Here is a 16,041-nt window from a genome sequence, read left to right on the forward strand (position 1 = left end):
GGGTGAGTAAAGAAGTTTAAGAATCCAAACAACCTCAATGGCGCAGCAAAGCGCGCCCAACCTTTCTAGTCATAGATGAACTCAGGTGTGCTTACAATTGCTAATGGAGCAACAAGAGCAATTCTTAATAATAATAATAATAATAATAATAATAATAATAATAATAATAATAATAATAATAATAATAATAATAATAATATATGAACTCAGTTGTGTTTACAATTGCTATTGGAGTAACAAGAGCAATTCTTAAATAACAATATCATACATGAGCTTAGTTGTGCTTATAGTTGCTACTGGACCAACAAGAACAGTTCTTAAATATTTAATAGGATAGATGAACTCAGTTGTTTTGTGCTTACAATTGCTACTGGACCAAACTTTAAAAAAAATTTGCTACTGGACCAACAAGAACAATTCTTAAATAATAATATTATAGACGAACTCAGTTGTGCTTACATTGGTACTGGACCAACAAAAACGTAGTACAATTTTTCAAACAATCGCAAATTTGACGAATGAGGAAATTGAATAAGGGAAAGAACAATGTAAAATTTATTCTTCAGCAAACACATAAGCACAACGCGGTGGCCTTCTAACTCATCAGCGGGCGCAGAGTGGGTATGAAGTCATCTGCCATATGGCGTTCCCTGAATCTGGTGATGCATGATAGATGCCGACCTCCGTTCCGTCATGTACGTTGCCCAACAGGCCGTTGAGGGTAAGAGCTGGGTCGCTCTTGGTAACCGACAGTTGGTAAAAGTGGTCAGCACGTGTGCACTTCTCCGGCGTCCATCGCTGCTCGAGTGCTGCTCGCGACCACGACAGCCAGTCCAGTGGGTTGATAGGCGGTTCAGACGACAGGCGCACCTGGGGGTTGGTACAGTCCAGTGAGTACTATTGCTAGCAGTAAACAGATGCATTTATCGATTATCAAGTCGGCTTGATCGCTAGTACTAGTACCTTCTGTCCACTGCCTGATGGGATGATGATGACCTGAAACGTCTGCGCATTCTGCAGCACGAAAGGCGGCGGCAACTCAAACGGTGCGGAGGGGTGGGGGGACGTCACAATGAACCATTTCTGCACAAACATGCAACATCGACAGTTAATACGTACAGCTACATGCATCACCCGCAAAAGTTAAAAAATAAATAAATAAGAGCAGCACGTAGATGGATCGGGCTAGAGAGGAGCCTTGCCTGTCTAAGGTCCGAGGCTCCGAGCAGTCGCCGTACGCGAGGACAACGTTGCCGTCGCGTTCGGCCACGTTCAGCGCGGCATTCTCCTGGGAGTACTCCCTCCATTCTAAAATATAGTGCGCCCGCGCTTTTCGAGGTCTAAATTTGACCATAAATTCAACCAACGAGACCAACTGCGGTGAGAGAAAAAAATTATATAATTGAAAACTTCTTTCGAATACGAATTCACTGATATAATTTTTGCTCCCGCCGCAATCGGTCTTGGTAGTTAAATTTACGGTCAAAGTTGAAGCACGTGGATAGAGAAAGCACTACATTGTGGAATGGAGGGAGTATATCCTCACCGGCTCTGGCTCGGAACCAGGAGGAAAGAATGGATTCTCGACGGGACGTTCCCCGGCGCCGAGCGCAGCACACATGAGCAAGGTCGCCCAAACTAAGCCTGCAGCTGCTGCGGCCATTATCGTTGGCGTATAAGAGAGATCTAGCAAGAGATACACGTACAAGCGGCTGCTTTGATCGTCTGCTTTGGGTGGTGTCTTCTAAGGGGCTCATCACCCTCCCTTTTATACTAGTACTACTACGTATCCCAACAGCTCATGCATGCATCCCCAGCATTACTCGGACAACTTGAACTCAGGCAACCCCCATCGGATGGCCTGGGCCATGTGACCACTGATTAAAGTCGCGGCAGAAAGGAAATCGCGTCAGAGAGATTTGCAACGATAGTTTAGACATGAATGGCACGATCTCCCGAGATACAGGTACAACCCTAGCATTTCTTGGACAAATCAAGGCCATGTGATACACAGGCAACGCCAAAAGATAAGCATAATGACTTGAGCGATTGATTGATTGGTTGCGCTGACTTCAGTTCACTAACATAGTAATGAACTCCTAATTATCGTAAGTTAGTAGAGTAGATCTGATGAAAACCCAACTCGTAATAGTACTAGCTAGTACTACCTCCGTCTAGGTGAATAAGTCATTCGCGTAGTTCTAGGTCATTGATTTTAGCAATTAAATATGTATTATATATTATGAAAAGTATATCACTAGATTTCTACAAGGATGTAGTTTCTAAATATATATTTTTTATCACATATAATACATATTTAGATAGTTAAATCGTCAACCTAGAATTACGCGAATGACTTATTCACCGAGACGGAGGTAGTACCAATAATACTTAATACCTCCGTCTCAGTGTATAAGTCATTTGCGTAGTTTTAGGTCGACAATTTAACTATCTAAATACTACTGTGTTAATTAATAATGCTATTGCCGGTGAAAACGGAAATGTACAATGAAAAAGAAAGGAAACATATATTTGCATGGTACTTCGTTTAGCATTGGTGGGAAATCAATACGTAGAGAGATTTAGCAAGGTGTTTAACCTGACAAGTGAAGATCCAAAGGTGTGAGATTTAAGGACCGATCTCATGTTCAACTGATACATGCGTGCGTGCAAGCTCATGCATGAATAGTTGACTCAACTCCGTTTATCTAGGAAAGCACACATCTCAAGCCAATATCGAAACTACTTTACTTTGCGCACGACTGGTGCATGGATGATTTATGCACGATGCGCAATGGAACGATGTCCTGCAAAGAGTTTGATGACACCAACGGCTTGATTAACAGTATCGTACGTAAATCGTGCAGAGGACGTCGTGTGTATAGCAAACTTCAGCCAATATACATGTCTAATATCTGATCCGATTCCCTCTCGTGCTCAAAAACTTCTACCCACCCATACCATCAGATTAGATTGCGCCGAGTTTATAAAACTAAAGGCATGCAACACGTATGGTGAAGAAAATAGAGAAGGCAGAATCGAGATTTGCCGGCCGCGAGGAAGCTTCCTCTTGCCGACAGACGCAGTGTCACGTCTCTGTAAATTTTTTTTAAAGTCCACCTACATGCATGACGACATTGTCTACTAGTAGAATGCATAGCATCCAAAAGCAATGGTAAGATAATTTTATAGAATTAAATAATGAATAATCAAAATCTGCAAGATAGCACACTGTTTGAACAGGCATCAGAACACTCGAGTATCCATTTCTGAGCCCAGACTCATCCGCACCCGGTGAAGAGAAAATTCACAAAAAATACTTTAAAAAATCAAAAGTTCCAATTTTTTTGTATGGAAGATAATTCGGTGTGTGAGATGCGCTCCACTTTTAGATCATTTGACATGAGTAGCTCTCAGCAAAAAAGAAAAATTGGGTCAGAACAATACATGAATAGTAAACTTTTTCGCATACCCCAAATTTGTTTTTTTTTGCCGAGAGCTACTCAGATGTCCAAATGATCTGACATTTGGAGTGCACCTCACACACCAAATTATCTTCGATGATTTTTTTTTGGAATTTTTGGAAATTTTCTAGTATTTTTAAAATATCTTTTCATCACAGGTGCAGCTGAGCCTCGGCACCGAGTCGCCTCGTCCCAAAACATTGTCCTTTTTAGGCATCTACTAGTACTCCCTCGTCCAGGTGCATTGGGCATATTGAGAGGTACATCACGACCAAGGCGATTTGTGAGAGGCCAAAAAGATTTGTAAAAGCGTGCAAATAGATGAGTAAATTCATAGAAAATGCAACCGAATTATATGCAGTTAATCCAATAATTGATGGGAAACATGCATTGGGTTACATGCAATTTGCATTAACCGAAAAAGGAGAATTAATATGACGCATGCACTGGATGGGATGCAAACTGCATTCAACATCCAGTAGATAAAAATATGGAAGATGAGAGGATTAGCATGTTAATTAATTACTTGGCGGCTAACTTTTTTGGAATTTCTATTTTTCATTAGGTGCCCTATGCACCTGGACGGATGGAATATTAATATAATATATAGCATCTAAAAGCAATGGCAAGATAATTTTACATAATTAAATAATAAGAAGTCAAAATCTATAATATAGCACATTGTTTGAATAGTGGAAGTAACTTAGCTAGTAACATAGCGCAGTTCAAGACAAATTTGCTTATGTGGCATGTATTTAATGAGGAGAGATGTGTTTAGAGTAACATAATATGTTTTACTGTAACATATCGCTTCTCAAGAGAAAATGAGTCTACAAGCTAATAAATAAGATAGATGGACGACACTACTACTATGTTATTTTGCATTATGAATGTACTCCCTTCGTCCCAAAATACTTGTCGAAAGAATGGACGTATTTAGATGTATTTTAGTGTTAGATACATTCATTTTTAGTCATTTTTACGACAAGTATTTCTGGACGGAGGGAGTAGTAACTTAGACTAGTGTCATATGCATGACACTAATATAAGTTACTCCCCACTATGACCAGCTTTAGGCAACTATTTGCATCTATGCATGACAAACAAGAAATGAATGTTGTTTTTATTCTTAGCGTTTGTGTTTTAATTACTTTCATCTTGTCATGGAAAAGGGATCAATGCCCAAAAGCAAATACTGTATCAAATTTATGTTAGTTAAAAAAATAGTACTATCTACAAGTGGACGTTAAATCTCAAATGAATATGGGCAATTGAGTACTACCATTGAATACCATGCATCCGTGGGTGCAAGCACGATGAATAGTTGACTCACTCTAAATTAAAATTTGTTAGTCTAGGAAAGTAATAGCGTGGCACAGGTCTCAAGCCAAATACACGCCTAGCCTAACAGGGTACGATATGATCTGATTCGCTTTCACCCTAAAAAACACTATCCATATGCATTCCATTAGGTTTGACTGCGTTGAGTTTAAAACTAAGAAATAATTCCTTATTTAACACTGTTTTAAATTTCGTTATTTGACATTGAAAAACTTTCTTTTCCCTATGTAATAGTGAGTCTAAATTTTATGTCTTTTATGACATTTTCGTCCATTTTAAGTCTAAATGACACCGGAAAAGATTTTTTACCCCTCATGCGGTATGTGTATGTGCAGGGCTTGTAGCACACACGTGCAACATCAGTGCGAGAGCAGTAGCACACATGTAGTAGCACATGCAAATGCTCCAGCACACACACAACAACACACAAGCACACGCTCACACACAACAGCACAAAGTGGTGGAGGACGAAAAAAAATTAAGGTGGGACGGACCCTTCACATAAGATCGCCACGCTTGCATGCATCTTATTAAAAGTCTCAAAAAAAGCGCAAGGTCTTATATTCATTACAGCTCGCAAGCGAAGTAAAATAAAAAAACAAAGATAAAACTCAATACCACAACCGGTATGTATAAGACTAGCCAGAGTGGAAGTAACTTCAGCAGTAACATCGAGTCAAACTCAACAAATTTGCTTATGTGGCAATGAGTTAATGAGAAGAGAGCTAGTTACAGTAACTTAGAGGACGCTTGGATACGTTTTAGTCTCATGACTAAAAGTAGTGGGACTAAAACTTGCTAGCCTCACCCATGCTTGAATCCAAGTATTAAAGAGACTAAAATCAAGTTAATGAGCATTTATTATCCTTCAAACCCTTCAATTCAGAACTCGTTCGTGTTAAAGAAGAGGAGTTAAATAAGGAGAGAGAGGACTAATCCACATTTTAGTAGGGATACACCTGACTAAAAAAATTTAGTCTCAAGACTAGTTTTAGCCCCTCTTTAGTCAGGGTGCTTGGAACTTTAGCCTCTTAAAGGGACTATTTTTAGTCAGACTAAAATAAGTCCCTTGGATCCAAGCACCCTCTTAGCTAGTTACTGTAACATCACATGTCCCAATGCAATATGAGTCTATAACCTAATAAATGAAGCTTTGTATGTTACCACACTTATATTCCTACCCACTATGAAGGTAGTAACATAGTCTAAGGATATGTGTATGTTACTAGTATATGTTACTATGCATTGTGGCTAGTAATAGGACAAGCTCCCTAGACTCCTATCCTATTATGAGAACGCTATCCAAACCGGTTGAATATAACCCGTGCTACCATTTCCCACTGGTTGCACCCTGTAACCAAAGTCTCACTGGAGTTCATAGGAGTGAGTAAGGACCACGTACGGATCCAAGCCGTAGCTCTGAAGATTACCTGCAAAAAATTTAAGATGTGTTGTCTGTTAAAAATCATGTCGTTCTTGCAGTTCCTTATAGCCCAATAAGCGTGCATATTCCAATCCGAATACGAGACGCAGTAATATGATCTGCTCCAGCTAACCACGTCCCAAATAACGATTCAATGTTAACTGAAGGAATAATGTTAAAGGTTATATGAACCGTTCGCCAAAGTAATCTTGCGAGAGGGCAATCTAAGAATAGGTGTTGTATTGTTTCATCCTGATCACAAAAACAACATCGTGCACTGCCTACCCAATGTCGCTTTAGTAAATTATTTTTGGTGAGAATCGCTTGTGGATAAACCACATAAAAATTTTAATACGCAAGGAAACCTTAACTTCAGATATATACTGATCTCGGGATTGGGCTAGAGTTAATTAGATACACATACATTGATTTGACCGTAAACACACCGTTTCTAGCTAGCTTCCTGTGAAACGAATTAGGTTGGTCGGATAGTTGAACCTCCATCAAGCTCCGTACCAAGTGCATCCAGGAGTTCCATCACTCCCCAACTAATGATCACCTAAATTGGATATTTAAGGGTACCGATTTGTAATACTGTGCCCACGTAATCCTCCTTACGTTGTACAATATTATATAGGATGGGATACTGCGTGGCTAGAGGCGTCTCCCCTAACCACGTATCTTCCCAAAATCTAGTTGTCATTCCATTATCAACGAAGAATTTGGCCCCATGGAAAAACAAATCTTTCGTTCTCAAAAGCCCTTTCCAGAAAGGCGAATCATTAGGTCTCACGGTCACTTGGGCAAGAGTTTTAGAGTGCAAGTATTTGTTGCGTAATATATGTGCCCACATACCTTCTGTCTCAACCGATAGTCTATACAACCATTTACTCATGAGGCATCCATTTTTAATTACCAGGTTCTCAATATCGAGACCTCCCTGGTCTTTAGGCCGGCAGATGATATCCCATTTGGCCAAGCGATATTTCTTTTTAGCCTCATCAGACTGCCAAAAAAACCGAGACTGGAAAAAGTCTAATCTCTTTTGTACCCCTTTGAGTACTTCGAAGAAAGATAACAGGATCATCAGCATACTAGTTAATAATGAATTAATAAGTACTAACCGACCTCCATATGACATTAGCTTGCCCTTCCAGCGGCTAAGCTCTTTCTCAATTTGATCTTCGATGCATTTTCATTCTTTATTCGAAAGTTTGCGATGATGAATCGGTATGCCCAAGTAACTAAATAGCATAGAACCTAATTCACATCCAAACAATTGTCTATATGCATCTTGTTCCTCTTTAGCCCTACCAAAGCAGAACAATTCGCTCTTGCGAAAATTAATTTTTAGTCCCGACAATTGTTCAAAAAGACATAGCACTAGTTCCATATTTCGGACATTTGCAATGTTGTATTCCACGAAAAGGATAGTGTCATCGACATACCGCAGGATGGATACTCCTCCATCAACTATATGTGGGATAAGTCCACCAACTTGGCTGTTCTCCTTGGCCCTACCAATCAGAATGGTTAACATATCAGCCACTATATTTAACATGAGAGGAGACATCGAATCCCCTTGTCTCAAACCATTATGAGTCTAAAAATAATGGCCAATATCATCGTTAACCTTTATTCCTACACTACCCTTTTGGACAAGAGAACCCACCTGGTTCCGCCATGTCTCATTAAAACCCTTCATACGCAATGCCTGCTGAAGGAAAGGCCACTTAACTTTATCATAAGCCTTCTCGACATCCAATTTGAATATAACCCCGTCTAGTTTCTTCGAATGGATATCATGTAGAGTTTCATGTAGGACAACGACCCCTTCTAGGATATATCTTCCCGGCGTGAAAGCATCTGACTCGGTTGCACCACCGAATGGGCGATCCGTGTCAGTCTATTAGTACCCACTTTCGTGAACACTTTGAAACTCGCATTGAGAAGACAAATCGGCCTGAACTGCTCGATGCGAGCCGCTTCTTCTTTCTTTGGCAATAGCGTAATCATACCAAAGTTAAGATGAAACAATTCAAGGTCGCCATTGAAGAAATCATGAAACATAGGCATAAGATCTTCCTTAATAATATGCCAACATTTCCTATAAAATTCCGCAGGGAACCCGTCTGGTCTCGGTGCTTTATTCGGTTTCACTTGAGAAATTGCATCGAGAACCTCTTTCTCAGTGAAAGGTGCAGATGGAACCCCATTCTCCTCTGCCGGTAGCTGAGGGATGTCACCCAAAACAGATTCATCTAGGGAGACCTTATTCTCCGCTGGTGGCCCGAAAAGTTGTTTATAATAGTTGATATATAGGAATTTAGGTTCTCATGACCCACCACGGTCCCCTCGTCCTGTTCAAGCTGGATTATCCTCTTCTTCCGATGTTTCCCGTTCGCGATCATGTGAAAAAATTGTGTATTGTCATCCCCTTGGACAACCTTGAGAACCTTAGCACGGAAGGCCCATTTTAGTTCTTTTTCTCTAAGAAGAGCATGTAGGCTTTGCTCAGCTTCGGATTTTGTGGCCTGTTCCACCACATCTAGTAGGTTCGTTTCTGCTTTTAGGTCCAAAGCCTCTATCAGCTGGGTGAGTCTATCTTTCTCTTGTTTGTAAATCCCACTCTCGTTTCTGGCCCAACCCCGTAAAAATTATCGTAGATGCTTTATCTTGTTTTGCCATCGCTCTATATTAGATCGCCCACTAACAGGCTTCGCCCATCCTCGTGCTACGATGGCCATGAAGTTTTCTTGTTTGAACCAACTTAGTTCGAATGAGAAAGTGTTTTTGTTACCAATATGTGTTGCGTCTCCGGAGTCTACTAGCAATGTTGTGTGGTCTGAGACTGTCCGCTGCATTGCATGCACCAACACTAGTGGGTATTTCTGCTCCCACTCTACACTTGCCAGCACCCTATCTAACTTTTCATAGGTTGGGTTAAGCAAAGTGTTGGCCCATGTGTATTGTCTATCCGTGAGTTCAATCTCTCGTAGACTGAGACTCTCAATAATCATATTGGACATTAGGGACCACTCCCATCGAAATTATTATTGTTCTTCTCATCTCTAGCCACCGGCAACCATCTATGCCAGTGCCTACCTCCGTTGCATCCGTCGTCTGCATGCCCGCCGTCCGACCGCCAACGCTGTAGTGGCCACTCGCGTAGTGTTTGTCGTGGCTGCACTCGACGCCTCTTCGTTTTGATCCGCGTACTGCTAATCTCGTCGATCGATACCGAGTAGTTGCCTCGGTCAATTAGCGAGCAACGTCCAGGTAAGTATAGGAAGTAGCAGGACCGGGCCCACGTAACTTGTCCCAAGCCTCACCAGGGACTGGATGCATGCATACGAGTCAATGCAACGTACTGGTATAAAAATCACGCGTAGGGCGGACCTGAGCTTTCCCTACCGGGTCCTCCGCCTGTGGCAGCACACACACATGCATCAGAGCACACACGCACGCAGTAGACACACTGACACACGCAGCAGCACGGACGCACGCAACACACACGTACACACGCAGTAGCAAACACACACATGCAGCAGTAGCGCACACACGCAACAGCACACATGCAAACATACCAATTGAGGGTAAAAGGGTATTTTCAGGTGTCACTTAGGCTTGAAATGAACATAAGTGTTATAAAAGACATAAAATTTAGACTCGTTGTTAGATAGGGAAGACATTATTTGTTGATGTCTAATAGGGCATAAAATTTAGACACGGTGTTAAATAAGAAATTCTCTCTAAAATTAAAGCCGTGCAACACGTACAATGAAAAAATAGAGAAGGCATGCGGGCTTTGAGGAAGCTTTCTCTTGCCAACAAATGCACTGTAGCCTCTCTTGTTTAAAAAATGTCCAGACTACCTACATGATGACATTGTCTACTATAATGTATAGCATCAAAAGCAATGGTAAGATAATTTACAGCATTTAAATAATGAAAAATGAAAATCTACAAGATAGCACAGTGTTTGAATAAGCCAACTCATAATACTAGTATCGGTAATACTTACTGTGTTAATTAATATCATCATTTTTCATATGAACAAAAGAAAGACAACAAAAACCAAAAAAAGAAACAAAGGGAATCAAAAGAAAAAATCCAAAGAAAACCTTGCAAAAATAATGTAAAACAATGAAAACCAAGAAAGAAACAAAGAAAATGAAAGAAAAGAAACCGAAGAAAGAGAAGAAGGAAAGAAAGAAACCGGCGAAAACAAGGAAAGAAACAAAAACAATTGAAAGAAAAACAAAGAAAAAGGAAAAATAGATAAAGAAAAGAATAAAACCGGTGAAATACAACAAGAAAGAAAACTGGTGAAACCTAGAGAAAAAACAGTGCATAAAAGAAAATAAGAAACTTGTTATATAATGAAGAAAAACTAAAGAAAACCCAAAAAAGAAATTTAAAAGACAGAAGATGACAAAAATTTTTTATCATGCATTTAAAAAATGTTAAACGTGTATACAAAATGTTCATCATGCGTTGAACAATTTCTTAATGGCAATAAATTTTTTACACTGTACATGTTGTCTACACATCAGAAACAAATTATATACATGTTTACAGTTTTTAAATACTGAATTGACTTTTTTTAATATATGTTTTTTGATGTCTAATTTTAATTAATGTACATTCTACATTTTTTCTACACATGATCAAAAAGTTTTGTACACACTTTTAACATTTGAAAATAACATGGTAAATTATTTTTTCATATGAAAAAAGAAAAACAAACAAAACCCCAAAAAAGAAACAAAGGAAATACCGAAGAAAACCTTGCAAAAAGAATGGAAAACAATGAAAACCAAGAAAGAAAACAAAAGAAAGTGAAGAAAAGAAACTGAAGAAAAAGAAGTAGAAAATAAAAAATGGGAGAAAAAAGAAAATAAAACAAAGAAAAAAGGAAACAAAAACAATAAAAAATTGATAAGTAAATGAAGAAAATCGGTGAAAAACAAAGGGAAAAAAAGAAAAACTAGTGAAAATTGTAGAAAAACTAGTGCAAAAAAGAAAAAGAAAACTAGAAACACGAGAAAGAAACAAAAAAAATCAAGTATAATGAAAAAAAGCAAAGAAACCCGAAAAACAAATAAAAACCAAAAAAAAAGAGAAACAAGCAGCAATAAGAAACGAACGAAGGAACGAACAAGAAAACACGTTATACTCGGCCGACCCATTCACGCAGTGATGCGGAAAGCTTCAAGCGAGGGTAGCTATCATTTCGCTATAAGCGAGACATAGGCCCCGCTATATATCAATGTGCTGCCCGAGTTCTCTAGTCTGCTAATGGGCCAGGCTAGAATCGGATTAAATAACTTGGATTCTACATGGGTTCGGTTGGATTGGTGTGGAGCAAGCAAACATGCACGGGATCAGTTGTCAAGGGTATATCTCGTCGATAAAGTTGGTCAGCGGGGGTGCCAACGCAACTTATAAGCCATAACTTTGCCATAGTCGTGCTCTCGCGCCTCGAGGGCTGCCCGTGGTCGATGTAAGCCCACTCAGCCAAGAAGGCTTGTCGCCATGCCTCCATGGCATTCTTTCCTTCCGACTGGCCAGTAATGCTGCAAGAGAGCACCCCCGCCCTGACTTCCGCATTTGATGCACATGCGGAGTTGGTGGTGTCGGTGTGACTATTAATGAGTCCAAATTCTACTACTATTTTGTTAATATTTTTGTGCGTACTCCGTAAGCTTAGTGGAACTTTACCGCGTTTGCGCACTTTTTTTGTCGTTTTCCTCAGATAATGCTTTTGGACCAAATATTATTATATGGAAAGAATCCCTGGAAATTATAGTGGAATCACGCAATTAAAGTGATAATCACTTACCATAAGGAAGAAAAGCAAAATGTGAAAAGAAGTAGTCGCCATAAGAGGTCCAGAGCAAAAGACGACATTCCATACGACCGCGCCCGCCCGTATGAGCGTTCGTATGGAGTGCCATCGCTGCCACTGGATCAACTATATTCGCCTCATGAAGACGAATCATGTATCAGACGCCCAGAGACACCAAAACCTTTTCCAAAAGCAGTAACCCTAGCCGCCGGAGTGATCCGGATGGAGGAACTGGGAAGACGGAGGCCGGCGCCTCCACCTTCGTCACCACGAAGGCCACAACATCATCCCCACTATCATCATCATCATCCATCTCTTACTCATTGTAATCCCAAGAACCCTAGGGGCTTATGTATTACATGTATGATCCATTCATGTTCTCCATCTTTGGTGGTATAATGTTTGTTGCCTTTATGTGTGAGTAGTTCCCTTAGTTTTCGGGGACATGGATGAACCATAGTGTGTAATAGATTGATTGATATTAGGATTTAATATCCTCTTTGCATGTTTATGTTGATAATCTTCTTTACCTTGGGTGAAGTCGACCATCTAATGTATGCCAATTTTGGACGGAAGGTTATTACTGTTGGCGAACCGTGTGGTTGGTGAGGTGGGTGAGTGACAGACCACATCTCCCTTTGTAGCAGATCATTGCACCAGGGGGCAGACACCACCTTGGCTATGTTCACGGGGATCCTTTTCCCCTTAATTACTGTTCGATAACCGGAGTGGGGAAGAACGGAGTGGCGTATGTGATACGCAGCTGCCACGTGTATGCACGTATCTGAACCGGCTCTGCCCACAAAGAGAAACATGTAAAGTGTCTTAGGAATCTGAAGTAGCACTGTGTTTAGGCACCACTATACATGCACACAAGTGGGAATTATGGACTCCCTGTGAACGCCTTCATAATTATTTGTTTGCAATCCTTCGAGCTATTATTCCGTTACTTATTTCTACTCATTTACCTTTGCACCTTCAACATTATCCTTTTATCACGTTACTACTGCTTTGTGGAACTAACAACTTGAAGACACTCTATTCATATCAGTTGAGAGACAAAAAGATTAATTCTTGTGCTCCATGTGGGATCGATACTCGTACTTTGAAAAGGCTACAACTAAACCATGTGCACTTGCAAGACATCAAGCTTTTTCTGGCGCTGTTGCTGGGGAGCTGAGCGCTTTTGATCTTCGTCTTATTTTTGGTCTGAATTTTGTGAACTAAGTTGTTTGTAGATCTGAAGCCATCATGGTTGACTATGAACATCATTATCAACTGACAGCTATGTGTCTCACCGGACTACCTATGCGAGAAATGTTCACATCATTGGGCCCTAATCCTCACGGTGTTGCCTATGAGGTGAATCCCAACGTCATAGTAAGCAATTTAAAGGTGAGGAAGGTGAAGATCCTTACCAATATTTACAATTTTTTGAAGATGTTTGTGGGACATTTAAATTAAATGCTTTTAGCCCGGATGATATGAAGTTGAAATTATTTTCTCATACTGTGGCTAAAATGCAGAAAAATGGTTAGTGTCCCACCCTGCAAGTACCTTTGATACTTGGGACAAATTAGCAAAAACCTTTTTGACGGATTCTTATCCAGAGATTAAATCTTACGAAGCAAGGAGGATAATTCTTAAGTTCCGACAGAGACCTGGAGAAAATCTGGCTAAAGCTTATCAAAGGTATAAAGTTTTATTAGATGATTGCCCTCATCATAAACTCCTAGAATGTCTAGTAGTTAACCGTTTTTATGGAGGACTACTGTATGACTCGAAAGAATAATTAGATTTAGCTCCTGTGTGCTCTTTTATTACTAGTAAGGTACCCGAGGCTCGAGAGTTATTAGAAGGTAAACTTGCCAATTACGAAGCTTGGGGGATTGATGATCAAGAAGAAGAGGGTAGAGTAGAACTAAATTTTGATTTCATTAAGGCCTATTTAAATTCAGGAAGAGTTGAGCATATTTGTAAAGAACTATATCTTAACCTGATATTGTTTTAAGGTTTGTTCAAAGTTATGCAGAACATATGGAATTCCCCCCAAAAAGGGAAAACTATGCTCATGAGGACCCCTAGGAACAGTTCATGATTGAGACCTTGGAGGTGGAAACATCATTTGTTCCCAAGGAAGATGACTATGAACCTAAACCAATATTGCCTTAACTAGTGAGAAAGGCGTAGCTTGAATACTTGAAAAAAGGCCACCTTATAGAGGGATATACAAATATATGCAATATTCATGTAAGACCTCAGCAAAAGAATAAACAAGAAATACTAGTTGAAACAATGGAGGAAGAGATAACTTATTTTGTTAAAGGTTGTATTAAAGCAACCGACACCGGTAAACCTATAGTACCTTGTTCCTTTGGGGGCACATCTTGTTTTGGTCTTTGTGATACTGGTTCTTCGATCAATGTTATACCTTACATTCTCTATACTAAGCTTCATGATGAAATATATGCTTTTGACTTGCAGCCCGCTAATATGGACATAAAACTAGATGATGGCACTTTAAGGAGACCTTATAGAGTGGTACCTGATGTTTATGTCATATTAGGAACTTTTACTTACCGTGTTGATTTTGTCATGATGGAAATTTTTGAGGATGACTTTATTTTAAATTTGAAATTGGCTTTGATTTTTATCAAGTGGCAATTTGGCTTAGTAAAACTTGATGACATAGCACTATTAGTGTGAGGTCACTGTAGCATGACACTGGGGGTGTTACTGTCCTAATGCAAGAGCGCAGAGTGGTTGCTTATGCCTCTCGTAAATTACGCCCTCATGAAGAGAACTATCCAGTTCATGACCTCGAGCTTGTTGCAGTCATATATGCACTAAAATAGTGGCGACATTACCTTCTCGGTAACCGTTCGAGATCTTCACTGACCATCAAAGTCTGAAGTTATGTTTACTCAGCCAGAACTAAACCTGTGTCAACAGAGATGGATGGAGACCGTAGCAGATTTTGACTTGGGTATTTCTTATACCCCAGGAAAGGCTAATGTGATGGTTGATTCCCTAAGCCGCAAGTCCTATTGCAACAACCTTACGGTACAGCAAGCTCAACCCCTTATGACCTCATCAAGCATATAAAGAAGGCTGGCTTTGAGGCCCAACGGGTTAAGCACTATCTCATAGAAGGAAAGGCCTCATTCTTCACCATGGATGATGATGGCACCTTGTTCTTCAAAAACCGCTTAGTGGTTCCTAGAAAGGGTTACCTGGATTTGACCCCGCGAGTTACGAAAGAATCTCATCATACCCCTCTGTCTATTCATCCTGGCAGTACCAAGATGTACCAAGACATTCGTCAGAGGTTCTAGTGGTCAAATATGAAGCAAGGCATTCCTGCTATGTTGCCGAGTGTGATGTTTGCCGTCGTATCAAAGCAGAACATCAAAGACATGCTGGAACTCTGCAACCTATTACTATTCATGAATAGAAATGGGACCATGTTGAAATGGACTTTGTTAGTGGTTTTCCCAAATCGCAGAAGGGTAATGATGTTATTCCAACGACCGGCTTTCCAAAGTGGCACATTTTTTGGCCATCAAAGAAACCATAACTGCTAGTTAGCTGGCAGCTCTCTACATGTCCTGAATTGTTTCACTCCATGGTATCCCACTGGTAATCAACTTAGACCATGGTAGCCTATTCACTTCAAGATTCTGGGCAAGTTTCCAAGAAGCTATGGGAGCTCATATGTCCTTTAGCATCGCTTTTCACCCTTAGTCTCAGGGACAAGTTGAACGAGTCAACCAAGTTCTCGAAGACATGCTTCGAGCTTGTGTCATTTCCTTCAGCAAGAAATGGGAGGAATATATCCCGTATACCGAGTTTTCTTATAACAATAGCTATCAAGCTAGTCTGAAAATGCCCCCCCCCTCAATGTTTTATATGGATGAAAGTGTCGAACCCCTCTGAATTGGTCAGAAACTGGGGAACAATCA

At 40.2% G+C, this 16,041-nt stretch overlaps 1 protein-coding gene across 1 annotated transcript; it reads right to left on the reverse strand.

Moving 5' to 3' along the window:
• Nucleotides 1–417: 417 nt before the first annotated feature.
• On the reverse strand, nucleotides 418–1,322 carry LOC119341924. Its single transcript, XM_037613772.1, has 3 exons — nucleotides 1,203–1,322; nucleotides 964–1,083; nucleotides 418–870 (listed from the first exon to the last, which is right to left on the reverse strand). The coding sequence occupies exons 1-3, from the start codon at nucleotides 1,305–1,307 to the stop codon at nucleotides 604–606; spliced, it is 492 nt and encodes a 163-aa protein (XP_037469669.1). The 5' UTR covers nucleotides 1,308–1,322; the 3' UTR covers nucleotides 418–603.
• Between the last annotated feature and the right edge of the window lie 14,719 nt (nucleotides 1,323–16,041).

Source organism: Triticum dicoccoides, chromosome 7B (assembly GCF_002162155.2).
Source record: "Triticum dicoccoides isolate Atlit2015 ecotype Zavitan chromosome 7B, WEW_v2.0, whole genome shotgun sequence".
In the NCBI taxonomy this organism is placed as follows: Eukaryota; Viridiplantae; Streptophyta; class Magnoliopsida; order Poales; family Poaceae; genus Triticum; species Triticum dicoccoides.

What these genes read in the sequence shown, in the direction of transcription:
- LOC119341924 (XM_037613772.1), bottom strand. Translation starts at nt 1,307, where the DNA reads ATGGAGGGAGTACTCCCAGGAGAATGCCGCGCTGAACGTGGCCGAACG. An exon ending in GAGCCTCGGACCTTAGACAG is followed by an intron (nt 1,084 to 1,202) that starts GCAAGGCTCCTC and finishes ATGTTTGTGCAG; the next exon opens with AAATGGTTCATTGTGACGTC. An exon ending in CATCAGGCAGTGGACAGAAG is followed by an intron (nt 871 to 963) that starts GTACTAGTACTA and finishes ACCAACCCCCAG; the next exon opens with GTGCGCCTGTCGTCTGAACC.